This window comes from Brassica napus, chromosome A2 (genome assembly GCF_020379485.1).
Source record: "Brassica napus cultivar Da-Ae chromosome A2, Da-Ae, whole genome shotgun sequence".
NCBI lineage: Eukaryota > Viridiplantae > Streptophyta > Magnoliopsida > Brassicales > Brassicaceae > Brassica > Brassica napus.
The window spans coordinates 1,221,768-1,244,822 of record NC_063435.1 but is presented as its reverse complement, the minus strand read 5'-3'; the positions used below and the strand labels follow the sequence as shown (position 1 = coordinate 1,244,822).

At 39.3% G+C, this 23,055-nt stretch overlaps 8 protein-coding genes across 9 annotated transcripts; 6 read left to right on the top strand and 2 right to left on the bottom strand.

The window, feature by feature from the left end:
• Nucleotides 1–121: 121 nt before the first annotated feature.
• On the bottom strand, nt 122–2,543 carry LOC111198003 (protein IQ-DOMAIN 11-like). Of its 2 annotated transcripts, none has more exons than XM_022698866.2 (5): nt 1,950–2,543; nt 1,597–1,875; nt 1,258–1,479; nt 948–1,097; nt 122–844 (listed from the first exon to the last, which is right to left on the bottom strand). In XM_022698866.2, exons 1-5 carry the CDS (start codon nt 2,016–2,018, stop codon nt 356–358), a joined length of 1,209 nt encoding a protein of 402 aa, XP_022554587.1. In that variant the 5' UTR covers nt 2,019–2,543; the 3' UTR covers nt 122–355. The 2 variants fall into 2 exon arrangements, with proteins under 2 accessions (XP_022554587.1, XP_022554590.1); XM_022698869.2 differs by having other exon boundaries at nt 948–1,079; nt 1,950–2,527.
• A 1,464-nt stretch (nt 2,544–4,007) lies between these two features.
• Nucleotides 4,008–5,706, top strand: LOC106384217 (ATP synthase subunit O, mitochondrial-like). The gene is made up of 6 exons (XM_013824221.3): nt 4,008–4,229; nt 4,468–4,515; nt 4,716–4,959; nt 5,042–5,154; nt 5,244–5,330; nt 5,402–5,706. Exons 1-6 carry the CDS (start codon nt 4,128–4,130, stop codon nt 5,528–5,530), a joined length of 723 nt encoding a protein of 240 aa, XP_013679675.1. The 5' UTR covers nt 4,008–4,127; the 3' UTR covers nt 5,531–5,706.
• A 97-nt stretch (nt 5,707–5,803) lies between these two features.
• LOC106384202 (cytochrome b-c1 complex subunit Rieske-2, mitochondrial-like) lies at nt 5,804–7,762 on the top strand. The gene is made up of 2 exons (XM_048748110.1): nt 5,804–6,095; nt 6,842–7,762. The coding sequence occupies exons 1-2, from the start codon at nt 5,915–5,917 to the stop codon at nt 7,483–7,485; spliced, it is 825 nt and encodes a 274-aa protein (XP_048604067.1). The 5' UTR covers nt 5,804–5,914; the 3' UTR covers nt 7,486–7,762.
• A 759-nt stretch (nt 7,763–8,521) lies between these two features.
• Nucleotides 8,522–10,631, top strand: LOC106384194 (cytochrome b-c1 complex subunit Rieske-1, mitochondrial). The gene is made up of 2 exons (XM_013824199.3): nt 8,522–8,853; nt 9,795–10,631. The coding sequence occupies exons 1-2, from the start codon at nt 8,670–8,672 to the stop codon at nt 10,433–10,435; spliced, it is 825 nt and encodes a 274-aa protein (XP_013679653.1). The 5' UTR covers nt 8,522–8,669; the 3' UTR covers nt 10,436–10,631.
• A 235-nt stretch (nt 10,632–10,866) lies between these two features.
• On the top strand, nt 10,867–13,343 carry LOC106384143 (transaldolase-like). Its single transcript, XM_013824156.3, has 7 exons — nt 10,867–11,152; nt 11,367–11,538; nt 11,634–11,683; nt 11,769–12,069; nt 12,148–12,336; nt 12,508–12,690; nt 12,936–13,343. The coding sequence occupies exons 1-7, from the start codon at nt 10,971–10,973 to the stop codon at nt 13,179–13,181; spliced, it is 1,323 nt and encodes a 440-aa protein (XP_013679610.1). The 5' UTR covers nt 10,867–10,970; the 3' UTR covers nt 13,182–13,343.
• A 109-nt stretch (nt 13,344–13,452) lies between these two features.
• LOC106384152 (peptidyl-prolyl cis-trans isomerase FKBP19, chloroplastic) lies at nt 13,453–15,556 on the top strand. Its single transcript, XM_013824165.3, has 10 exons — nt 13,453–13,658; nt 13,748–13,820; nt 13,922–14,035; nt 14,307–14,392; nt 14,485–14,535; nt 14,650–14,730; nt 14,817–14,861; nt 14,958–15,013; nt 15,183–15,258; nt 15,345–15,556. The coding sequence occupies exons 1-10, from the start codon at nt 13,587–13,589 to the stop codon at nt 15,438–15,440; spliced, it is 750 nt and encodes a 249-aa protein (XP_013679619.1). The 5' UTR covers nt 13,453–13,586; the 3' UTR covers nt 15,441–15,556.
• A 535-nt stretch (nt 15,557–16,091) lies between these two features.
• Nucleotides 16,092–18,510, top strand: LOC106384128 (protein NRT1/ PTR FAMILY 6.1). The gene is made up of 5 exons (XM_048748090.1): nt 16,092–16,446; nt 16,536–16,753; nt 16,841–17,421; nt 17,491–17,839; nt 17,907–18,510. Exons 1-5 carry the CDS (start codon nt 16,227–16,229, stop codon nt 18,405–18,407), a joined length of 1,869 nt encoding a protein of 622 aa, XP_048604047.1. The 5' UTR covers nt 16,092–16,226; the 3' UTR covers nt 18,408–18,510.
• LOC106384118 lies at nt 18,472–22,611 on the bottom strand. Its single transcript, XM_013824135.3, has 4 exons — nt 21,302–22,611; nt 20,359–20,930; nt 20,048–20,267; nt 18,472–19,941 (listed from the first exon to the last, which is right to left on the bottom strand). Exons 1-4 carry the CDS (start codon nt 22,496–22,498, stop codon nt 18,586–18,588), a joined length of 3,345 nt encoding a protein of 1,114 aa, XP_013679589.2. The 5' UTR covers nt 22,499–22,611; the 3' UTR covers nt 18,472–18,585.
• Nucleotides 22,612–23,055: the final 444 nt, after the last annotated feature.

Here is a 23,055-nt window from a genome sequence, read left to right as displayed (position 1 = left end):
TTTAATATTTTTTTTTTTTTTTGGAATCTGTGTGAACCCCTCCTCCATAAATTTACTAATAGGAGTGCTCTAATATCGTATTTAAAAAAAAAAATTAAAAAAAAAAATTCTACAAATTAAATATTTCATGCCTAACATTGTCTTTGTGCAGTTTAAACAAATGAAGTTGAGTGAAACAAAAGAAAAACGAATTATAGAAGGTTTGATGATAGACATGTGAGTGTGACATTCCCAACAAGTCACATTTGGAAACGTATGTAAGTATATACATTGTTCACAATCCCACGCACTCATCTCAAGCTGCTCTGCTTGTTTCAGCTACTACTATTGCATGATTCCAAAGGTCCTGTCTTTATTAAAATCCCCTTAGCCCTGGAGACCGTTGCTGGTATGCACTTGCCCTCACTCTGCTTGGTCTTGGTGCTTCACTCATTACCGAACTCGTCAGGAACATCTTGTTCTTATACGGCGAGTAACTCTCTAACTGCGTGTCAAAACTTCTCGATCTTATCCTCGGGGAGTTCATGAGAGATCTTGACTTTGCCTTTGCTGACTCTGTTGCAACCATGTAAGTTGGTGTAACGACAGTGACCGCACCACCAGGGTTCTGTTCTTCCTCTTCACTTATCGAAACTTGTCTTCTATGATTATTATTAAAACTCGCCAATCTTCTTGGTGATGAGTTCCTTGGAGTTTTATTCATTGTTTCGTCTTTGGGTTTTGGTTTTAAAGACAAGTCGAGATCTTCTAGCTCCTTGCTCTTAGTTCTTTGTGTGTCTACCCATTCATCTAACCAGTACTTCCACTTCGTGTTACTCCGTTTCTGGTATGACTCCGCAGATTTCTGATAATGTTGGTGCACAAATGAAAGAGTCTTCAGGTCATTATGAAACTTGTAATGCACTCAAAAGCAGTACTGCTCAAAAGTGGTGAAGTTTATAGAATACCCGGTGGGTGACTGCATATTCTTTGGTCCTTTCTCTTCTTAGAGAAGCTTCTCTCTTGCTCATGACCACAGCTTTGGCCTCTTCCTTTGTTAAAAGACTATCGTCCCATCTCTTCTGACCATTTGCGTCCACCTGAAAACATAATGTTTTCTTACTGCATACTAGTAAACTACTGAACCGTTCTCAAAGAGTCAATATTACATGATGTGGTTTCAGGGGCATGGGAGGATGAGGGCTTAGGCCCGAACCTCCTGGTAATTAAAAAAAATAAAAAAGAGTTAACAGAATGTATTTATGCCGGATTATGTACCTTGAGTGTGTTCTCGCTGAACATGTGAGATGTATTGCTCTCTTCGTAATCTCTGTGAGAGCCTCTGGGAAGTTGTGTTCTACTAGCGCAGACCTGTGATTGAATGTTGACAACAGATTGCAAGCATTTTAGTGTAGTCATTGCTTGGCGTCTCACTGCACGACCTCTTATATATGCTTGGAGTTTCACTATTCCTTTCAACGCACGTAGAGCTTTCCTTGCCTGCAATAAAGTTTAGAAACGTTATCAATACACTCTACTAGACTAACCACAAGGCTTTCATGAAAATGAGTCTTTCTTTTCAGGAATCACATGAGATAAAAGGGTACATGATCTTACAAGATAACCTCGGAAAGCTGTCTGAATCCTAGTAGCAGCGAGAACTTCTTCCTCTTTATTTAGAAACATTTGATACTGGGCTACCAGATCAGCAGTTTCTAACTTTTCTATGGAATCTAACTGTGGACTACATGATACATAACTGGCTTCATCCACATCTGCCACACTTTCCTCCTTGTGTTCCTCGTGTCTTGTCCCGTTCTCTGGAGGTGCTGTAATGGAAGGTAATCTTTTATTAACCTTAACCTTCCAAAATATCCATCTTCTTCTCTTCTCTTTCTGCATAAAATACATAACCAATAATGAAACAAGAAACATTGAGAATGAGATTTTTTATTTTTTTGTTTATTTACCTTATCTGAATGAGATTCTGAAATAAAAATCCTTTTCAATATAGTGAATAATCCCTTCTTCTTTCCCATTGTTGCACAACCACCACCTTCTGATATACAACTCTGAAAATTCACTCAACCAAAATCTCAATGGAGATATAAACTAACTATTCAAACAATGAGCATATCAAATCACTAGGGGGTACATATTGAGGTGCAAATCTCTCAGTACCATTGTCCTGAAAACTTCAGATTCGACTAATCATACTACATATCAGATACTAATAGTGTGATTCTAGGGAAAAAATAAAAAGCCGCAAATCCTTCCTAAAAACTTATCAAGATCTCCCTAGAAAACTGGATTGAAGTCTTGTCTCCAAGATATGAAGCAAAATAGTTTAAGAAAGAAAAAAAAAAATTTACTTGGTGTCAAAGGTTTCTCAAAAGCATTAGCTCAAATTGAATTTAGGGAGAAACATATATTCAAGACAGGAGGCATATTGTTAAACAGAGAAGAATAAGACTGTTTATAAAACGATGTATGTGAACAAACAAAAGAGAAGGTTGTTGTCTTCTCCACAGTGCCGACAAGTTAACGTGACACTTCCAGAGACACTTCATGTTGCACCCCCGAGAAATTATTGTTCTACCCCTCCCACTTCTCCTCTAATCTTTTTTTTTTTTGGTAAAATTCTCCTCTAATCTTTGTCTATGTGTTAAAAGATCTGCATCGCCATAGATTTGTCTTTAACATGTCACTCTTCTTATACATGTCAAAGATGAAACATCCAAGAATAGCTACTAGATCAGTTTATTAACCACTTTAACAGATTTAACTAACTTTTTGCTAGAAAAATGTGAAATTAACGTAGTTATATCAAAATCAAGACCATCCTAATGTTTATCTTAACAACAAATCGTGTGGTTTTTAAGACACTGCCATATAAGTCAACTTCTAAGACTTACTAGGTGTTTCACCCGCACATGCGGGCATATAAATTTTATAACTACTTATTAATACATGTATTATTAATTAAAGAATTATAATTTTAAATTATTATTTATGTTTTCATTGAAAATCTTATGTATTACAAATTTTTAAAATTCATTTGTACATTATATTCTTTATTAATAAATAATATAAAAATCTTAGAGGTTACTTAATATTCTCTTTCAATTATATAGAATTAATAATTTTACTTAATATTTAATTATGCATTTTCTGTTTTTTAAAAAGGATAACAACACAATATATATAGGAATTATCTTTTCTCTTAAATATATTTTTAAATTATGGAAATTTTTTATTTTTATTAGTTGTAAGCACTTATCTAATCAAATAAACACTAAATTCTTTATTTTATTTTATCTAATTGATTTAATTTATTCATTAAGGGTATAAACGATATTAACCGTGTTAACTTTTAATGTGAGAGTTTCGTTGCAAAAATTACTTCGTAAATAATAGTTTTAAATTATTATTTATGTTTTCATTGAAAATTCTTATGTATTATAAATTTTTAAAATTCGTTTGTACACTATACTCATTATTAATAAATAATATATAAATCTTAGAGATCACTTGATATTCTCTTTCAATTATATAGAATCAATAATTTTATTTAATATTTAATTATGTATTTTCTGTTTTTTTTAAGATAACAATATAATATATATAAGAATTATTTTTTTATTTTAAATATATTTTTAAATTATGGATAATCTTTATTTTTATTAATTGTAAGCACATATCTAATCAAATAAACACTAAATTCGTTTTTTTATTTTATCTAATTTATTCATTAAGGATATAAACGATATTAACCGTGTTAACTTTTAACGTTAGAGCTTCGTTGCGAAAATTTACAATGCACTTCATATTTGTAAAATTGGTAACCAAAAATGTCAGTGACAACGCACTGCATATTTGTTCAGATGGCAAACAAACAAAATTATCCCAACTGTTACAGCCTATCCAATTTCATCTTTCTACAAATTAATATCTCTATCTTTTTATGGCTGCAGTAAGCCCAATAAAATAAACGTGAAAAAGTCCAATAACTAAAACCAAACGTAGGAAAGCCCAGTGAAGCCCAAATCACTCCGCTGACCAGTCTCCTTCTCTATACTCTCTCCGACAGAACAGCTGATTGATTGTCTCTAGGGTTCCAATCAGATTAATCTGCAACAACAAAAAAAATGGCGTTGGCTGGTCGTATCAGATCCGGAATCTCCTTCTTCAAGAACATCTCCGTCTCTGATGCTAGATCTTACCCCCGTGGAGGCTCGCTTATCCCTTCGGTAATCATTTAAAAAAAAAAAAAAACAAATCGAATCTCAATACCACTTTTTGTTGTTCTTGTTCTTGTAATAATGCATCAATCTTTACAAGAATCTGATTGGCCTGATTACACGAGAGGATGGAATGTGTTGACGAGTTTACATTGTTCTATGTTTTAGAAGATTCCTAATTGGTAGTCCTGAGGTTTTCCGGAGAGATGTAATCAATTTAATAAAAATCTTTACTTTTTAATCGCAGTTGAGAGATTATGCAACTGCTTCTGCTCAGAACACCGTCAATGTTAAGGTACACGCACTTACTATATGCATCCATGTACTTCTTACATGTGATAGTCTCTTCAAATGGCTTTGGATTATTGCATAGGCATGAAATGAATCGATGTATAATGTATTATGCATTGATATATCACTGGAAGTGTATCTGGTGGATTTATACTTTGTTGTTGTTTTAATACAATTGTGTTTTGTGTAATGTTTGCTATTCAGGTGCCTGTGGCATTAGTTGGTGAATCTGGCAACTTTGCTTCGTGGCTGTACATCGCAGCTGTGAAAATGAACTCCTTGGAGAAGATTGAGACTGATCTCTCTGAGCTGGTTGAGGCTATGAAGACTAGTCCTATTTTTGCGCAGTTTACTAAGGATCCCTCTGTTCCTAGAGAGACAAGACTCGCTGCTATTGTCGATGTTTGTGACAAAGCAAAGTTTGCAGAACCCACCAAGAACTTCCTCTGTATGTCACAACTGATTGCTTGTTTATGATTTTGACTGAGCATGTTTGTTGTGATTTTGATATACTTTTTATTGTTAAACAGCTTTGTTAGCTGAGAATGGGAAGCTGAAGAACCTAGACGTGATTGTGAAGAAATTCATGCAGCTGACGACAGCACATAGAGGAGACGTCAAGGTTTTGGTTACCACAGTCATGGTAAGATATAGTTTGACTACTTAAAGAAACCGTAACCATCATCAGGATTTAAACAGCAAAATGTTTTTTATTTTTTTGTTGACAAACAGCCGCTGCCTCCTGCTGAGGAGAAGGAGCTTAAGGAGACACTTCAGGAGATAATCGGAGAAGGGAAGAAAGTAACTGTGGAACAAAAGGTATGTAATGGTGATTATTGGCTTGTGATTGTGAAGCTGGAATCTAATACATGTTTGTTTTGTTATGGCAGATTGATCCGAGTATCTATGGAGGGTTAATAGTAGAGTTTCAACAAAAGGTGCTGGACATGTCTATCAGGACAAGGGCACAGCAGATGGAGAGGCTCCTCCGTGAACCTGTTGACTTCACCAACCTCTGATAAATTTCCCCCTAAAGAAACATGTTTTTTTGCAAACCTGTTGACAAATAAATTATCACCCTCCTCCTCTTGGGAAACAAACAAACAAACATATAAAACACTTTTGGAAGTTTGTTATTGCATTTTTACAAATTGTTGTTTGCTTCAAAATAAAGCCTTTGGAGATTATGAACCAATCAGATTATTTTGTCCTTTGTTTACATTAGTTTGGTAACATAATGAGTCACGAGGAATAATAACAAACATAAGTACATTAAGGTGCCACGATGCTACAAAACCAAAAGTGATTTGACATTTTCTCTATAAAGGTGTCATCTTTTTTTTTTATTTGGGCATCGAGACCAGTCCTAACCTCACCTTACCCATTGAGAGAACTCAGAGAAGATGCTGCGAGTTGCAGGGAGGAGGCTTTTGTCTCTTCAGCAGAGATCTTCCACCGCGACCTCCTTCGTCCTTTCCAGAGATCACACCATCTCCAAAGAAGGCGGCGAGGACTCCACCAGATCTGCTGCTCCTTCTGCGGATCTTTCATGTTTCAGTTCTTACCACCGGAGTCTTTTGAGAGGTTTGTTCAAATCTTCAACCTTTACTCTTCTCTGGATTGATTTCAATTTTCATTTCCAGGTGTTGTTTTTGAATAAATAATCGTAAAAGTCAAATCTTTGTGTGCTTGTATGAGTCCCGGAGATGATTTAGTTTCAAGTTATCTGCTTTGACCTTCCATGTTTCTTGAAATGTTTTGTTTCCTTTTGTTTGATCGGATTAATATGATTTGACCATTTCTGTTTGATGACAAAAGCTTTTCCTGTTTTGTAATAACCTTGTGGTGCGTTGTCCAATATCCATAAGTGAGATTCACATTGGCTTCTTGAATTTTATAAAACTTGTAACTTGTGTGTGTGTTCATTGTTTGGGAGATGGATGATGGTTTATGCACATCATGTTAACTATATCAGTATAGGAATCTTGAATTAGTATCTTTGTTCTGTGCTTGTAGTCTTAGCTTTGAGAACTTTTCTTGTGAGTATTTCAGTCATTTGATCATTGAATTTGTTTCTTGATTTTTGTGTTGATTAGCTTATTAGAGTAGAATTGCTGGGATGTATTTTACTTTAATGATTTAAAAGTTTATGTACTTGTGCTTCTCCTTAGAAGGTTATATATATTAATGTTGTAGCGGTAGTTCTTTCTTCAGTGTTATTTGCTGACCCGTTTGTTACTTAATACTATTGTTGTAGAACACTTGACCGGTAAGTAAAGTTTTTGCCTTTATGTGAAATAATATATTAATGTTGTTCATGCTATTATCAGGTTTCTCTTCTCAAGTCATTACTCAAGGAAACGAGATAGGTTTTGCTTCTGAAGTCCCAGCCACCGTTGAGGCTGTCAAGACACCTAACTCGAAGATTGTGTACGATGACCACAACCATGAGCGTTACCCACCTGGTGACCCTAGCAAGCGTGCCTTCGCCTATTTCGTCTTGTCCGGTGGGAGGTTTGTCTACGCCTCTGTTCTCCGCCTTCTTGTCCTGAAGCTCATTGTCAGCATGTCCGCGAGTAAAGATGTCCTTGCCCTTGCTTCCCTCGAGGTAGACCTCGGTAGCATCGAACCGGGAACAACTGTGACAGTGAAGTGGCGTGGAAAGCCTGTCTTTATTAGACGTAGAACGGAAGATGACATCAAGCTGGCTAACAGTGTGGATCTTGGATCTCTGAGAGACCCGCAAGAGGACTCGGTGAGGGTGAAGAATCCAGAGTGGTTGGTGGTGGTTGGGGTCTGCACTCATTTGGGGTGCATCCCTTTGCCTAATGCTGGTGACTATGGTGGCTGGTTTTGCCCGTGTCACGGTTCGCATTACGACATCTCTGGAAGGATCAGGAAAGGTCCTGCACCTTACAACTTGGAAGTACCAACTTACAGCTTCTTGGAAGAGAACAAGTTACTCATTGGTTGATGAATAAACGCACGTCAGACAGTGTTTGTGTCTCAAAGATCCTCATTTGTTTTTTTGTTTTTCTTTTATATATACTTTCTGGCTAAGTGCAAGTACGCTTTCCTCACACTTTGGTCTTCTCAGCAAGTAAACGATTGTGCTTGGTTTTACTGAATAATACAAACTTGTCATTGTATGACTTAGCATCTGTCCCATCTGGTGAATGAAACGATGTATGTGTTTATTGTTTGAAAACAGTTTTGTATTTTGAATAGCTTAATTGGATTTTTTTTTTTAATTTGGCAAGCCAAATACATTTTATTCATTAGTTATTGTCATTGCAGACAAGATCCTCTTCTTAATAAAGTTTGGGTTTGATTTTTAAAATACACCATTGTTCTCAAATTGATATGGATGAATATGTGTGTACAGTATATATATATTTTTGTCAGGTTAAACATAATTTATCTAGTAGTTAAATAATAATTCATTAATACTTATACATCAAAAAGTTTAGTCAAATTAGATTAAATGAAAAAAATGACATCAATTTTTATTAGGGTATTTTTTTTATTATGGTGTACTTTGTAAATAAAAATTCTTATAAAATGCAAATGTAATAATTTTTTTTTATAATTTATAATAAAAACAAGTCAATGTTAAAAAAATTCAATTCTCTCAAATAGTCATTTAAAGTTTTTGTCACAAAAATAACGTTCAAAGAAAAAAATGACCAAAATAATTCATTTTTATTTTAAAATTTTTAATATTTCTGTTTTACTTTTTAAAATTTAAAACACTATGCTCAAAACCAATCCTTTAGTTCTAAACTTTAAGTCTAAATTAATTAGTCTTAGGATATAAATATATTTTTACCTTTTAATAAAAAAAAATTGGTCATTTTTTTCTTAATTTGTGACAGAAACATAAAAATGACTAATTGACTATCCTAAAGAATTTTTTTTTTTTAAATGTATCGAAAATATAATTAAACAACAATTATATTTGTAAAACAACAAAATCTCTCATCAAAGATCAAACTGAAAAAACATATTTTATTCAGGATGAATAAATATTAAAAAGCTTTGACCTTTTCTTTCCTAGAAGACTAATTTTACGGGAAGACTCTTCGCTCTGTTGCATTGGCCGTCCCTAACCTCAGGACTACTCTGTTCTCGAAACCCTAGATTCCCCATTGAGCAGAGATGCTGCGAGTAGCAGGAAGGAGGCTCTTTTCTCTTTCGCAGAGATCTTCCACCGCGACCTCCTTCGCCCTTTCCCGAGACCATACCCTCTCCGATGGCGGCGGCTCCTCCTCTTCACCTCCCAGATCCGTCCCCTCTACCAATCTTTCACCTTTCGATTCTTACCACAGGAATCTCATAAGAGGTCTGCAGATCTACACGCCTCTCTCTTCATCTGGATTGATTTAAATTTTCATTTCAGGTGTTGATTGATTGATTGAATGATGTAAAAATTCGTTTTTTTTGTTTGTTTTGTTTGTATTGAGTCCCGTAATGATTGAGATTCTTACTATCGTATCTACGTGTTGTGTTTGGTTTCCATGAATCTAGGACCGTGTACTAGAGCTTGATTGATGTACCATTTCCTTTCATTCTACTCCTTACCGGAATAGCTTTGCCTTGTATGATTGCTTCTTTCGTGCAGCAAGAAATAAACATTTTGAGTTGATTGATTAGTTCTGAGATTATCCTTCCTTTGATGAGAGAAGCTTCACGATAGGCTGATTGGCTTCTTGGACTCTATAAAGTTTTGATCTTTGTGTATCCTTTTGTTTCTTCATTATTAGGGAGATGGATGTTCTAGAGTAGTTTAGTTTTCACTGAATTTGGTATTGTTGTAGAGTGTTTGTTTCGATGGATCTTTAGGTCTTCTTTTCTACAATATTTAGCTGAGGGTTATTCATAATGTGATTGGTTATTGGTCTCTAAAGTTTTGGTCTTTGTGTTTTCTTCATTATTACGGAGATGGATGTTCTAGCTGCATACTTGGTTTGGGGTATTTTATAGCAGTTTAATAGGGCATGCTGAGGAACTTTTTGTTCACCAAAAGAGCTATTTTTTGCGATTTTAGCTTTGGAGTTTTAAGCGTTTCTTTCATATGCTTATTGAATTTGTAATTTTTGATTTTCAGTTGATTAGGGTAATGAATTTGATGTTGTTGTATAGTATGTGTTTCAATTAGTCTCTCATGTTCCTGCATTATTCTTATACGGCATGCACTCGTTAAAGGTCACATATTGATTGTGGTGATTGAAAAAAAGTTTGCTTTGATGTGAACATATTAATGTTTTTTCATGCTATTATCAGGTTTTTCTTCTCAAGTCCTTACTCAAGGAAACGAGGTTGGTTTTGGTTCTGAACCTGCCACTGTTGAGGCTGTCAAGACACCTAACTCGAAGATTGTGTACGATGACCACAACCATGAGCGTTACCCACCTGGTGACCCTAGCAAGCGTGCCTTCGCCTATTTCGTCTTGTCTGGTGGGAGGTTTGTTTACGCCTCTGTTCTCCGCCTTCTTGTCCTGAAGCTCATTGTCAGCATGTCCGCGAGTAAAGATGTCCTTGCACTTGCATCCCTCGAGGTCGACCTCGGTAGCATCGAGCCTGGAACTACTGTGACAGTGAAGTGGCGTGGAAAGCCAGTGTTCATCAGGAGAAGAACAGAGGACGACATCAAGCTGGCTAACAGCGTGGATCTTGGATCTTTGAGGGACCCGCAAGAGGACTCGGTTAGAGTCAAGAATCCGGAATGGTTAGTGGTGGTTGGAGTCTGCACTCACTTGGGGTGCATCCCTTTGCCGAATGCTGGTGACTACGGTGGTTGGTTTTGCCCGTGTCACGGATCGCATTACGATATCTCTGGAAGGATTAGGAAAGGTCCTGCACCGTATAACCTGGAGGTACCAACCTACAGCTTCCTGGAAGAGAACAAGTTACTCATTGGTTGATGAATAAAAAAAAACCACAACAGTCAGCGAACTTCATCTTTGTCTTCTTTTTTTTTCTATGTTCCAGCAATGTTAGAGCAAGATTGTCTTGTTTTTTTGCTGAATAATCAAACCTTTGCCATATTTATTGAGCGTGTACTCGAGCTTTGTTTTTCGATAATGATGAAAGAGACTGTTCATAGTCGTCTTTATTGCTTATCACGCCTAATTTTCGTTTCTCTGAGAGTGATCCGTTGGTATCTCAGAGTCTATGAGCTCTTAGGTAAGCTCATGTCGCTAATCCCACTCAACAGTATAATCCAAAGAGTTAAAGTGTTTCTTATGATTAACATGAGAGGTCGCTTAGGCTTGTATTATGACATAAATATGACGTGGAGTGGTCTGGTCAACTGTTAGCATCTATCTATCACCATCATGTCTATTTACATATGACATTCGTTGTTTGCGTTCCCGACCTAACTCATCACTCACCAACCCCTCTTCTTGTTTATATCTCCGACCAAACCAAGAAGAGGAACACTTTCATATCTGAAGAATGGCGTCCATTTCCAATCTCGCTAATCTTACACCCGCCACTTCTGCCGGCAGCTCCAGATCTTCTTCTTCCTCCTCCGTCTTACCAAGATCCTTCATCACTCTTCGCACTCTGAACTCGAAGCTTTCCTCTTCTTCTCATCTCTCCCTTCGTTACAACCAAACATCAACACCTTCCCTCTTGTAAGTACATCTATCTATGTAAACTTATGCATGTGTTTTTGTGTCTATATAGTCTGTTCCTCACTGTGAACTTGCAACGTACCTAGACTAGAATCTCATAAAGGTTAAAACTTGGTAGACTAAGTTAACTGAAAGTGAGAAAGTAACTAACTTTTTGATAAAATGGATTAAGACAAGTTAACTCTATGTTCCTGTTTCTTTGGTTGATTTTCAGTGTGAGGTGTTCAGCTTCTGGTGAGAATGGAAGTACTACAAAGAAAACTACTCTTCATGATCTATATGAGAAGGAAGGTCAGAGTCCTTGGTATGATAATCTTTGCCGTCCAGTGACTGATCTTCTCCCCTTCATTGCCCGTGGCGTTAGAGGCGTAACCAGCAACCCTGCGGTAACTTTATAACCATACTTCTCTCTGTGTTTTGCTTTGCTTTACGCTGTGCTTATTCATTTTGTCTTCAACTCCTTTCACTGTGTAAAATGCAGATCTTCCAGAAAGCCATTTCCACTTCAAATGCTTACAATGACCAGTTCAGGTACTCCTTTACTATAACATGGATATGCATACCTTTGTAATGCTTTATTGGCTGTATTAGAATCAGTTTCTTTTTTTTTTATTAGGTCACTTGTGGAATCAGGAAATGACATTGAAAGCGCGTATTGGGAACTCGTGGTGAAGGATATTCAGGATGCTTGCAAGCTTTTTGAGCCAATCTATGACCAGACAGAAGCTGAGGATGGCTATGTGTCCGTTGAAGTCTCACCTATGCTTGCTGATGACACCAACGGAACCGTTGAAGCAGCTAAGTATCTTCACAAGGTTGTGAACCGTCGTAATGTCTACATCAAGATCCCTGCTACTGCTCCGTGCGTGCCTTCTATTAGGGATGTCATTGCATCAGGAATAAGTGTCAATGTCACGGTAAGTGTATCATTCATTATCTGAAACTAAATTAGTTCGAGAGGATGTTGAATAATCTGGTTTCTATTTATGTTTCAGCTTATATTCTCAATAGCAAGATACGAGGCAGTGATAGATGCATACTTGGATGGGCTTGAGGCGTCTGGACTTGATGACCTCTCGAGAGTTACCAGTGTTGCATCCTTTTTTGTGAGTAGGGTGGATACTCTCATGGACAAGATGCTTGAGAAAATTGGTACACCAGAAGCTCTAGACCTCCGTGGCAAGGTAAAGAAGCTCGGTGACAATTCTTAGAGTATCTTCAACTCCACTTTATTATAGAATTACTCTATTTTAAATTAATAAAAATAGAGTGAACCATTGGAGATGGTTTTACACCACCACTGTCAATGGTGTATGATATTAGCTTATGAGACTTGATAATGTTACTCTTTGCAGGCAGCTGTGGCTCAAGCTGCATTAGCATATAAGCTTTACCAGAAGAAATTCTCAGGTCCGAGATGGGAAGCTTTGGTGAAGAAAGGTGCCAAGAAGCAGAGGCTTCTCTGGGCGTCGACAAGTGTCAAGAACCCAGCTTACTCAGATACCCTATATGTAGCTCCTCTTATTGGACCTGACACTGTGAGTCGTCTTTTTGTTGTACCAAATCAAAAGGCTTTAGTATTGGAACTGTTATTTGCAATGTTCAAGAAATTGCTAGGTAGTGGTTAAACACCTTGACTGATGTTTTAAAAATTGTTATGGAAAAATTGTTTCGTTTACACCCGATTTGCTGACTAGGTGAGCCTAGACCGATTTTTAGAACACTGGTTTTTTGGCACTGGATCTTGTGAGACAAGTGTTTATGTGTTTTGTTTGGGGTTTAGGTGTCAACCATGCCTGATCAAGCCCTGGAAGCATTCATAGACCATGGAACAGTGAAGAGGACAATAGATGAGAATGTATCAGAAGCAGAAGGGATATACAGTGCACTGGAGAAGCTGGGAATAGAGTGGAACAAGGTGGGAGAGCAGTTGGAAGAAGAAGGTGTAGATTCGTTCAAGAAGAGTTTCGAGAGTCTGCTTGGTACTCTGCAAGACAAGGCCAGCACTCTCAAACTAGCCAGCCACTGAAAGAAAATAAAAAGCTTTTCCTCACTGTTGTTGTAATGGCTTTTGGTTCATGTATGATGTTCTTCAAAGGAGGGTTTTAACTTTTACGTGTCAATTTACGTTTTTACCAAAAAGAAATTACCCTATGCTGTCTCTGTTTATTCAACTAAATCTTGTGATTTATCCTTTTTTTTTTTTTTTGTAACACAATCTTTTGATTTATCCATCATTCTGTTTTAAGCTATGCTATTTAAATGAGTAAATAAAAACAACAGTTTGGTCACAACTATACAGAAGAGAATGGTATCTCTTCATCGACAGTTCAAACACTTGGTCTCAGTTAGAGACTTTAGCTTTTTTTGTTGTATTTTTTAAAGAGGCGTCGAAGTATCTACACAAGTTGAGTCTTTTCAGCATCATTTTGGAATGGCGTCGATATCAGCCTTTGGTTACCTCCCTCCGTCTCCGACTCAATCCACAGGAGCTTCTTCCACCAACGTACGACGCCGTACTATCTCACTCTCTCTTCTTCTTCTTCCTCCTCTTTCACTCACTGAAACCACTCGTTGTCTCAATTTGATTCTCAGAGATGCAGGACGACCGTGTCTGCTCGGTTACCCGACCGAACAACAGATGACTTGTCTCCTCTTCGCTCTTCTGGTTAGCTTTTAAAGTTTTGATTTTGCTTTCTCTGTGTGGATACATTTATGAGAGCGTCAGATAGTGAATTGTGAATGGTATGTAATTGTTTTGATGCTCAGGTGGGAGTTGTGGAGAGTTTGATCGAAGAAGATTGTTGGTTTCTTCGGTTGGTTTGTTGATTGGAGCATTGACATTCAGTGGAGAGATTGCAGAAGCTTCCCAGTTCGCTGACAGTAAGATTTTTTTCTCATTTGAGGCCAGAAAAGTTTACATCTTTCAGTAAAAATGTGAAGACTTTAGGGAGTAACTAGTTCCTCTGTACCTTGTGGAGTGTACCCCAACCTGCAATAAGTTATTGAAGTTTTGTAATCCGGTAGAAGTTTTAGTTGTGAGAGAGAGAGAGATGTTTTCTTAAGGAACTTTCTCTTTGGTGTAGTTGGCAGTTTCTTTGGCTCTCTACATACTGATTGATGATCAAAATTTGTTTTTGATACTGTGTTGCAGTGCCAGCGATTAGGGGAAAAGATTACGGAAAAACGAAGATGAAGTATCCTGATTATACAGAAACACCTTCTGGTCTTCAGTACAAGGTCATCCACTAACTCCTTATTAGTGCCACCTTCTTTAGTTTATATGGTTAGAGATCTATATGGTGATCTCTTCATTTCTTTAACGAGTGCAGGATTTGCGAGTAGGAACTGGGCCTATACCAAAGAAGGGAGAAAGAGTTGTGGTAAGGAGATTTATTATGCGCATATCTATAGTTTATATCCTCCAAGTCTGCTATGTAGAATTTGTAGTTCATTTTATAATGTGTCGAAGACCATAACTTGTCAGTGTATGTCAGGTTGACTGGGATGGTTACACAATTGGTTACTATGGCCGCATATTTGAAGCACGCAATAAAACCAAAGGGGGTTCTTTTGAGGTATCAACACGTTTTTGCTTCATGTTGGTTCATTAGCAAACAATGATTCAGTTCTTAATATGTGTGCTCTTTTTGTGAGTCTGTAGGGTGATGAGAAGGAATTTTTCAAGTTTACCTTGGGATCTAATGAGGTGTGTGCAATTTATCAATCTTCTTCTAGTTGCTAGTTGGACTCTGTTGCTGAGTGTATTGAATAGTTTCTTTCTCGCATGGCTTTGGTGTTCCAGGTGATACCTGCTTTTGAGGAGGCCGTTTCTGGGATGGCTCTTGGTGGTATCAGAAGGTTACACATCTTTTCTAATATCTCTCTCAAATTCTCAATCTATAAACAGAAACTAACCTCCTTAGATCTTGGTTCTCTTTTCATGAATTGTAGAAGAAGATAGATAGTCTCACATACACATTGATTATGGTAGAATGTACATAGTGTGACAATTAGCTTGGTATTGCAGGTTGGTTGTACCTCCAGAGCTAGGATACCCAGAGAATGACTACAACAAGAGTGCGCCGAGACCGACAACTTTCTCTGTGAGTCTTCTATTAGCTTATGTATGTATGTAAGTATGTATGAGAAAGACTTCATTCTTAATGTTTTATTTCATGTTGGGGCGCAGGGACAACGTGCATTAGATTTTGTACTCAAGAACCAAGGGCTCATAGACAAGACACTTCTCTTTGATGTTGAACTCCTCAAAATTGTACCAAATTGATATAACTCGGACCATCTACACCTACTTTGACGTATATATATTGTCTTGTGTATACTTCAACAGCACAATTGTTTACACTGAACTCAGTTTATACATCATATAATGTTAAGTTCTCATTTATACGCTTCAAGAACTTGTAATAATAATTAGAAAATGTGATCCTATTCAAAATACCAAAAGAGACCAGTCTAGCTAATGTCCTACTATTTGGCTACTTGCACAGGGTTTGGTATGAATAGGTTTCAGTAATATCTATCTAATTAAATATGAACACAAACCAGTGTTAGCTTCTGTTGTTTGACTTTATTGTATAGCTGCCAATGTCTGTTCAGTTCAGTGTCAGAGTCGCCATTAATGTTGACTGAAAACAAAAACCAAAAACAAAACAAGATGCAGTTACGCATTGTACAAAAGCCCTTTCAATCAAATTTATGTCTTCCAAGTTACAAACCAAGCAATGGCTTTGATGTCACTTCTGTAAATGTATATATCAAGAAACATGATACCCCTCTTGAACGTTTTAAACTGTCAACAATAGTATGGGGTCCTTGGGACTCCCACGTGCAGTTAATGCATCCACTCTACTGACACCACTCACCAGCTAGCTCCGTCTATTTAATTCCCTTCTTTCAATTCCAAGCTAACTGCATTTATACATTTCTCTAACCAATCCTCAAACGTCACTTTCTTCTTACGGATTGTGTTTTGGTTATATCAATTATTGCTTTTATTTCCTCACTGCAAGAGACTCCTAGTTCCATGGTTTTATGAGAGAGCACATCCAACATGGTTGTATCAGAGATTAAATCCCCGTTGACGCCAGGAGGTTGTTCAAGCTCTTCAGTGCATAGGAAGGAGTTGAGTGTGTTCTTCTTGGAATCAGATAACAGACGTCTTGCTCTTGGCCGTGGCTATACTGGTGGCACCACTCCTGTTAACATCCATGGCAAACCCATCGCTAATCTTTCTAAAACCGGTGGTTGGATCGCTGCTCTCTTCATTTTTGGTAACTTTTTTGTATACATTTTTTTCTTAAATATCAGTATATAGTTCTTCTACTTGAAGCTTTACGTTTTGGTTTGGTTGCGATCTTAGGAAATGAAATGGCAGAGAGAATGGCGTACTTTGGATTATCAGTCAACATGGTGGCCTTTATGTTCTACGTGATGCATAGACCTTTTGAGAGTTCTTCAAACGCAGTCAACAACTTCCTTGGCATCTCTCAGGCCTCTTCTGTTCTTGGAGGCTTCTTGGCTGATGCATACTTGGGCCGGTACTGGACCATTGCCATTTTCACTACCATGTATCTTCTGGTAAGTACTAGAGACATGTTTGGCTGCTTTGGATGTAAATGCTAAAAGATGGTTCCTAATATATTATTTGTTTTGGTCTGTGAGAAGGGGTTGATAGGGATAACACTGGGGGCAAGTTTGAAGATGTTTGTACCAGACCAAAGCAACTGTGACCAGTTATCATTGCTCTTAGGAAACTGCCAACCAGCTAAATCTTGGCAGATGCTTTACCTCTACACGGTTCTTTACATAACCGGATTCGGTGCTGCTGGTATTAGGCCATGTGTTTCCTCATTTGGTGCAGACCAGTTTGATGAGAAGAGCAAAGAGTATAAGACGCATTTGGACCGGTTCTTCAACTTCTTCTATTTGTCGGTCACTCTAGGTGCAATCATTGCCTTCACTTTGGTAGTGTATGTTCAGATGGAACATGGTTGGGGTATGGCTTTTGGCACATTGGCAATAGCTATGGCTATTTCTAATGCTTTGTTCTTTGCTGGCACACCGCTTTACCGCCATAGGTTGCCTGGTGGTAGTCCCTTGACAAGGGTTGCTCAGGTGCTAGTTGCTGCTTTTCGCAAACGAGGTGCAGCTTTTACAAGCAGCGAGTTTATCGGTCTGTACGAGGTTCCAGGCTTGAAGTCTGCTATAAATGGTAGTCGTAAAATCCCTCATACAGAAGATTTCAGGTAAGTTTTCTTTGAATTACATCTTTGGTATGATCTTCGATTGGTCTCACATGTTTGATTGTGGTGCAGATGGCTAGACAAGGCGGCGCTTCAGCTGAAAGAAGATGGATTAGAGCCTTCTCCATGGAAGCTATGCACAGTAACACAAGTGGAGGAAGTGAAGATTTTGATAAGACTGATTCCAATCCCAGCGTGTACTGTAATGCTCAGTCTGGTCCTGACAGAGTATCTAACACTCTCAGTGCAACAAGCTTATACACTCAACACACACATTCAACACCTCAAGCTACCGGTGACATGCATGCCTGTCTTCCCAGGACTCAGCATTTTCCTCATTCTCTCCCTTTATTACTCTGTCTTCGTCCCTATCACCAGAAGAATCACTGGCAATCCCCATGGTGCTTCCCAGCTTCAAAGGGTATTACTCAGTACTCAAGCCTTTCCATCTGTATTCATATCATTCATCACTTGTGGTTTTTGTACAGGTGGGGATAGGGCTAGCAGTTTCAATCATATCAGTAGCTTGGGCTGGACTATTCGAGAACTACAGGAGACATTACGCGATACAACATGGTTTCGAGTTTAACTTCTTGACCCAAATGCCTGATCTAACAGCATACTGGTTGTTAATCCAGTACTGTCTCATCGGAATCGCAGAGGTTTTCTGCATCGTAGGGCTACTGGAGTTTCTCTACGAGGAAGCACCTGATGCTATGAAGAGTATTGGTTCAGCTTACGCTGCGCTAGCCGGAGGGTTAGGGTGTTTTGCTGCCACCATCTTGAACAACATCGTGAAGGCTGCGACTAGGAACTCAGATGGAAACTCGTGGCTGTCGCAGAACATAAACACAGGGAGATTCGACTGTTTGTACTGGCTCCTCACGCTTCTGAGCCTTTTGAATTTCTGTGTTTTCCTTTGGTCAGCTCATAGGTACAAGTACAGAGCTGTTGAAACTGAGGAAGATAAGAGTAGAACGTATCTATAAAGACACCAACTATGTGTTCTGTTCTGTTCCTAAGATTTGTTTGTTTGTAAGAAAACCATAAGAGTTAAGTCATGTAAAACGTATCTCTGCAATTTTCAATGCATCAACCGAGAAACAAAAGGTCAAGAAAGACAGGGAAAATGAAACATTGTTACACAAAAAAGGACTCTACAGCTGTCTAAATATACCTCAGCCCTTTAATATATTGTTGCCTAGATATCACATACTGAGCCACAGTGTAAACAATGCCTAAAACTCCAAGAAGCCGAACCTGAAACACGTCCGTTATCACCACGGCTGCAAAGCTAAGTGGCAAGGTCAGCATCGGCGAAGCGTCTGACTGTTTACTGGTGTAACTCCACACGTACCTGTTGAATATAATGTGACCTGGCGCTGTGAGTATTAGGAGAGCCAGGTTCTTCACTGCAAAGAACCATTCACGGCCTCCGATTTCTATTCCCCATCCTGTGTTTCCACCGAACCAAACTTCTTCCCATATAGTGTAGAGAGAGGATAAAGCCAAGTATGTTGATATGGCTAGTATAACCGGGAAGTATCTCTGTTTATCACCGAACCCGGATAAGAGATCAGAGTCTTGGTTCAGGAGAAGTAAGATAGGAGCCAGGAAGAAGATCGCTTGGCTTGAGCCGCCTGAGAGGTGGATGTTGAGAATTAAGCATATGGCAAAGCACACGATGGTGGCAACGTTACCAACCGCTGGCATCCAGGCCGCTCCTTCTTCCGACATTTTCTCTATTGCAAAGCTTTGGATCGAGGTGGCTCGGCGTTGCTGCATCAACCTCATCCGTGTTGGGAACATCCCCCTTGCGCCGCCTTGGGTTTTTGACAGACCACTGCTCTCAGAGACTTTCTCACGCAAAAGCGAAGTGAGCTCAAACTTAATCAAGAGAGCTATGAGCATGAATATCGCTGCGTAGAGACCTAGAAGAGATGTTCGTGCACCTTCAATCGCTAACATTGCTGTGACTTTCTTATCCTCCTCTCCTGCATCCCAACCCCACGCAACATTATCACTGAGAGTTTTGATTCTGACCTGCCCTTCTAACAAATACGTCACTGGAAATAGAGCCACGAGAAGAGCAAACACCCAGGGAAGCACCTTTGTGCTTGAGGCAGATGGAAAATGGGTGAAAATGACAAAAACTGAGGCACACACCATTGTTATAGTAATCAGAACATGTAGAACGGCGGCTTGTAGAAAGAACTCTGCAGATATGTAAACACCGAGAGCTAAACCCATGACGACGGAGTAAAATGCTCTCAATTCTACCACGTATTTGATTGGGATTAGAGATGTGGCAGCAGCAAGAATCAACAGGAGTGACACAATTAACAACCAAGACGGCCATGTCGGTTTGGATGCCATGAATCCGTAGATGGAAATGTCATCAGCTGACTCACGAGCGGCCTTGATCATTTCTGAATGGTAACTCCACGTCATAGGCATCGGTGGCTGCATCAGAATAAACATGCATCCAGTTGCCACTACCAATACCAAGCTTCTCTTCGCTGACTGCAGAAAAAAAAAAAAAAAATTGATAAATATTCTTCTTCTCATGCTTTATTTGACTCTATGATGTAACCTCTGAGCGTAATGGACAAACTCATAACAGACATACCAGGACATGTGAAAAGTGGAGGGCAACAATTGGTATACAGGCCAGACCAATCAAAACGATGCAGAAACCAAGAAGCAAGCCATCAGATGGAGGCCTTCCATTCCACCACTGTAGCGCATCGAATATCGTTTCCCGGCAAAACCAAACCGAGATAGCAACCACTGCGGCATGAGAATAACCTTGCCATGGTTTCATTTTAGAGGCCGATTTCGATTTCTCCCTGCACATTCCATCAATACAGTCAAATAGAACCAATGTTAAAAGTTCAAGATGAGATGACATTTATGAAAGTTATAGTGCCTAGTACATACTTGTATAGCAGTAAGGGAGGGGAAACGGCCAGCAAGAGAGCTGCAGACACCCATACAATTGATTTTGATGATAGGAAGAGCATAGCCAACTTTGCTGAATACAGACACGTCAAGATCCAGACTGCCTTTGATCCAATTCGGCGATCAGCAAGTAGTCTCCTCACAACAGCCAATCCAATAAGCGTCGTCAACATAACCATGTAACTAGGGTACATCACATCGTCTTCCATTCCATAATAGTATATGCTTGAGTAATTGAAAAAACGGTCCTCAATGTAACACAGCAATAACGCGTGGGCCACCATACCAGCTTCAGTCAGGAAGTGAAATTTTGATGGGAGAAGAACAAGACCAGGGATGACCATGGCTATGATGATGTTAGCCACTATAAGCTTACAGAATGACTTGAGGAACATGCCGGCTAACCATATGTTTAAATCCCAGTAGTTATGCATTACGAACCATATAACCATTAAGCTTCCAAGAGCAACGAATGCAAAGTAAGAGGGCACACTTTTCTTTGTGAAAAAACGAGCAAAATAAAGCCCAGCTACTGCAGGAAGCGGAGTAAACTGCAATATAAACAGAGTCAAATTCCATTATTACTATAGCGATGCTCATACATCAAAAACAAAACTTTACAAAATGAGGCAAATAATACAATCCAAGGTGTTAACTTTCAGAATCTATACTTCATATATGAACAAATGCTTTACTTGGAAGACGGTAAACAGTAAAGCAACCATGTCAATTGGCTGCAGCAAGTTCTACAAAGCTACTGTGATGATGTAAGCTACCAGATGCATGCCAATTCTCTCATTACTTTACAAAACAAAATCCACTGGATACCTACTTATTTAATTCCAATCCTAATTTGATTACAGGAACTAGTTATCAATAACGAAAGCAACAGAAGCTGTTCAGTTGGTAGCAAAACACTTACCAGAATTGGAAATCCTACAACGATAGCTCCCGCAGCACTCACAACCACAGCCAAACCTGTGAAAACAACCGAGCTAAAACCACCCGAGACCATCCCAAGAACCGAAGCACCAGCGCCAGCACCACCTCCAAGCAACGTCATAGTCACAAGAAGATAATTCAACGGAGGAGGCACCTGGATATACTTCCCAAAAGACCGAAACACAACTCTAACCTCCAAACAAATCACAATCACAACCATCGCAATCGCCCCATTCACAATCCTAACACTCTGCAGCTGATGAGAGTCCTTGGTAACCCACCGAAGACCACCTCTCGTCGAAGCATACAACTGAAACAAGAAAGGGACAAAAAACAAAAGCAGCAGATCGCTAACCGCAGCAGCTGAGGTAAACACAACAGAGTAATGCGACGCCACGTGGAATAGAACCGGCGTGAACATCAAATTCAAAGAAAGGAAGCAACTTTCTAACGGCCCGAGGATGAAGCTCTCATCAGGAGCCTCTCCTCCATGGTACTTAGCCTCGTTCTTGGTCTTAAACGAAGACACCCTAGGAATCGCGAAGATCCAATAGAACACGCAAGAGAACGCCATTAGATAATAAGACGAGTTGCTCATCCCCACGGCGGAGATTACCGCCCAGGAGAAAAGCGAAGACGCCGTGAAGGGGACGCACGCGAAGAGAAGCCTCTCGAGAGCCACTACGATCGACGGATTCTCGAGGTGGAGCCACTTGAACTGAAGCGAGCTCCAGCATCCGATCAAGAACGTGGTCTCGGCGCAGAGGAGCGCCGCGAGGAGGGAGAGAGGGAGGGAGTTGAAGGAGGAGAAGAGGTGGGAGGAGGAGAAGAAGAAGGAGATCTGAGCTGCGAGGAGCGACATCCATATCCCGAGGAAGGCTCCGAGCTTGACGTTGAGCGAGTCGACGACGTAGGAGATGAGGAGGCCGATCGTGAGGGTGGCGAGGACCGGAGCGCCGCCGAGGTCGAGGAGGAAGGCGGCGCAGGGGACGAGGGCGGTGGCGATGCGGGCGTTGTAGGCGAACGAGGAGGGGGAGAATCGGGGAGGGGTGTTGGATCGAGGAGTGAAGGTTCTGGTCATGTGGGGAGGGTAATTGGGGGGAGATGAGGTTGGTTCGCCGGAGGGAGAAGTTATGTGTGGCCGGAACAGCCGCGGCTGTAGCTCCGGTGGCATCATCGTCGCCGGAGTTTGTTTTGAATTGGGATTGATCTCTCAGTTTTACTGATGAGGGAAGGATCTGTGAGTTTGATTTTTTTTTTCTTTTTTTTGCGGAAATGGTGACGTGTCGGGGAGAGTAGCAGCCGTTGGATCTTATAAGTTGGGTCCACACGGTCTGTAGCTTTCGTAAGTCCACGTTCACAGAATAGTGGCTCAAGCTAAGTGAAACGCTGTCGTATCATCGTGTGACAAGTCCGAAACGACGCCGTTGCGTTCTTGTTTTTTTTTTTATATTAACATTTATCAGTGAATATTTTAGAACTTTGAAAGATTCACGCTAATTATCTTTAATCAATTTTATTGATTTTTCGGAAACATGAAAATAATAAATATTAATATATTTTAAAATTAAATATTAATTGTCTAATAGACATAAAATTGAAATAAAATTGGTAAAAGATTTCCAATGATTTATAACTATTTATGGAAAATTGTCTCAACTGTCAACAACATCAAAAGAGAGACGATTTATTGAACACGACCCCATGATTATGATGGAGTCATTGTATTCGATT

Excerpts from the sequence above, each read along its gene's own strand:
- LOC111198003 (XM_022698866.2), bottom strand. The coding sequence starts at position 2,018 with ATGGGAAAGAAGAAGGGATTATTCACTATATTGAAAAGGATTTTTATT. Across the intron at positions 1,480-1,596 it reads CAGCTTTCCGAGGTTATCTT|GCAAGGAAAGCTCTACGTGC; the intron begins GTAAGATCATGT and ends ACTTTATTGCAG. Across the intron at positions 1,098-1,257 it reads TCAGCGAGAACACACTCAAG|AAAACATTATGTTTTCAGGT; the intron begins GTACATAATCCG and ends GTATGCAGTAAG.
- LOC106384217 (XM_013824221.3), top strand. The coding sequence starts at position 4,128 with ATGGCGTTGGCTGGTCGTATCAGATCCGGAATCTCCTTCTTCAAGAAC. Across the intron at positions 4,230-4,467 it reads GAGGCTCGCTTATCCCTTCG|TTGAGAGATTATGCAACTGC; the intron begins GTAATCATTTAA and ends TTTTAATCGCAG. Across the intron at positions 4,960-5,041 it reads ACCCACCAAGAACTTCCTCT|CTTTGTTAGCTGAGAATGGG; the intron begins GTATGTCACAAC and ends ATTGTTAAACAG.
- LOC106384202 (XM_048748110.1), top strand. The coding sequence starts at position 5,915 with ATGCTGCGAGTTGCAGGGAGGAGGCTTTTGTCTCTTCAGCAGAGATCT. Across the intron at positions 6,096-6,841 it reads CCACCGGAGTCTTTTGAGAG|GTTTCTCTTCTCAAGTCATT; the intron begins GTTTGTTCAAAT and ends TGCTATTATCAG.
- LOC106384194 (XM_013824199.3), top strand. The coding sequence starts at position 8,670 with ATGCTGCGAGTAGCAGGAAGGAGGCTCTTTTCTCTTTCGCAGAGATCT. Across the intron at positions 8,854-9,794 it reads CCACAGGAATCTCATAAGAG|GTTTTTCTTCTCAAGTCCTT; the intron begins GTCTGCAGATCT and ends TGCTATTATCAG.
- LOC106384143 (XM_013824156.3), top strand. The coding sequence starts at position 10,971 with ATGGCGTCCATTTCCAATCTCGCTAATCTTACACCCGCCACTTCTGCC. Across the intron at positions 11,153-11,366 it reads ACATCAACACCTTCCCTCTT|TGTGAGGTGTTCAGCTTCTG; the intron begins GTAAGTACATCT and ends GTTGATTTTCAG. Across the intron at positions 11,539-11,633 it reads GCGTAACCAGCAACCCTGCG|ATCTTCCAGAAAGCCATTTC; the intron begins GTAACTTTATAA and ends TGTAAAATGCAG.
- LOC106384152 (XM_013824165.3), top strand. The coding sequence starts at position 13,587 with ATGGCGTCGATATCAGCCTTTGGTTACCTCCCTCCGTCTCCGACTCAA. Across the intron at positions 14,862-14,957 it reads TTACCTTGGGATCTAATGAG|GTGATACCTGCTTTTGAGGA; the intron begins GTGTGTGCAATT and ends TTGGTGTTCCAG. Across the intron at positions 15,014-15,182 it reads GCTCTTGGTGGTATCAGAAG|GTTGGTTGTACCTCCAGAGC; the intron begins GTTACACATCTT and ends TTGGTATTGCAG.
- LOC106384128 (XM_048748090.1), top strand. The coding sequence starts at position 16,227 with ATGGTTGTATCAGAGATTAAATCCCCGTTGACGCCAGGAGGTTGTTCA. Across the intron at positions 16,447-16,535 it reads CGCTGCTCTCTTCATTTTTG|GAAATGAAATGGCAGAGAGA; the intron begins GTAACTTTTTTG and ends TTGCGATCTTAG. Across the intron at positions 16,754-16,840 it reads TCACTACCATGTATCTTCTG|GGGTTGATAGGGATAACACT; the intron begins GTAAGTACTAGA and ends GTCTGTGAGAAG.
- LOC106384118 (XM_013824135.3), bottom strand. The coding sequence starts at position 22,498 with ATGATGCCACCGGAGCTACAGCCGCGGCTGTTCCGGCCACACATAACT. Across the intron at positions 20,931-21,301 it reads TTGTAGGATTTCCAATTCTG|TTTACTCCGCTTCCTGCAGT; the intron begins GTAAGTGTTTTG and ends TTTATATTGCAG. Across the intron at positions 19,942-20,047 it reads TCCACTTTTCACATGTCCTG|TCAGCGAAGAGAAGCTTGGT; the intron begins GTATGTCTGTTA and ends TTTTTTCTGCAG.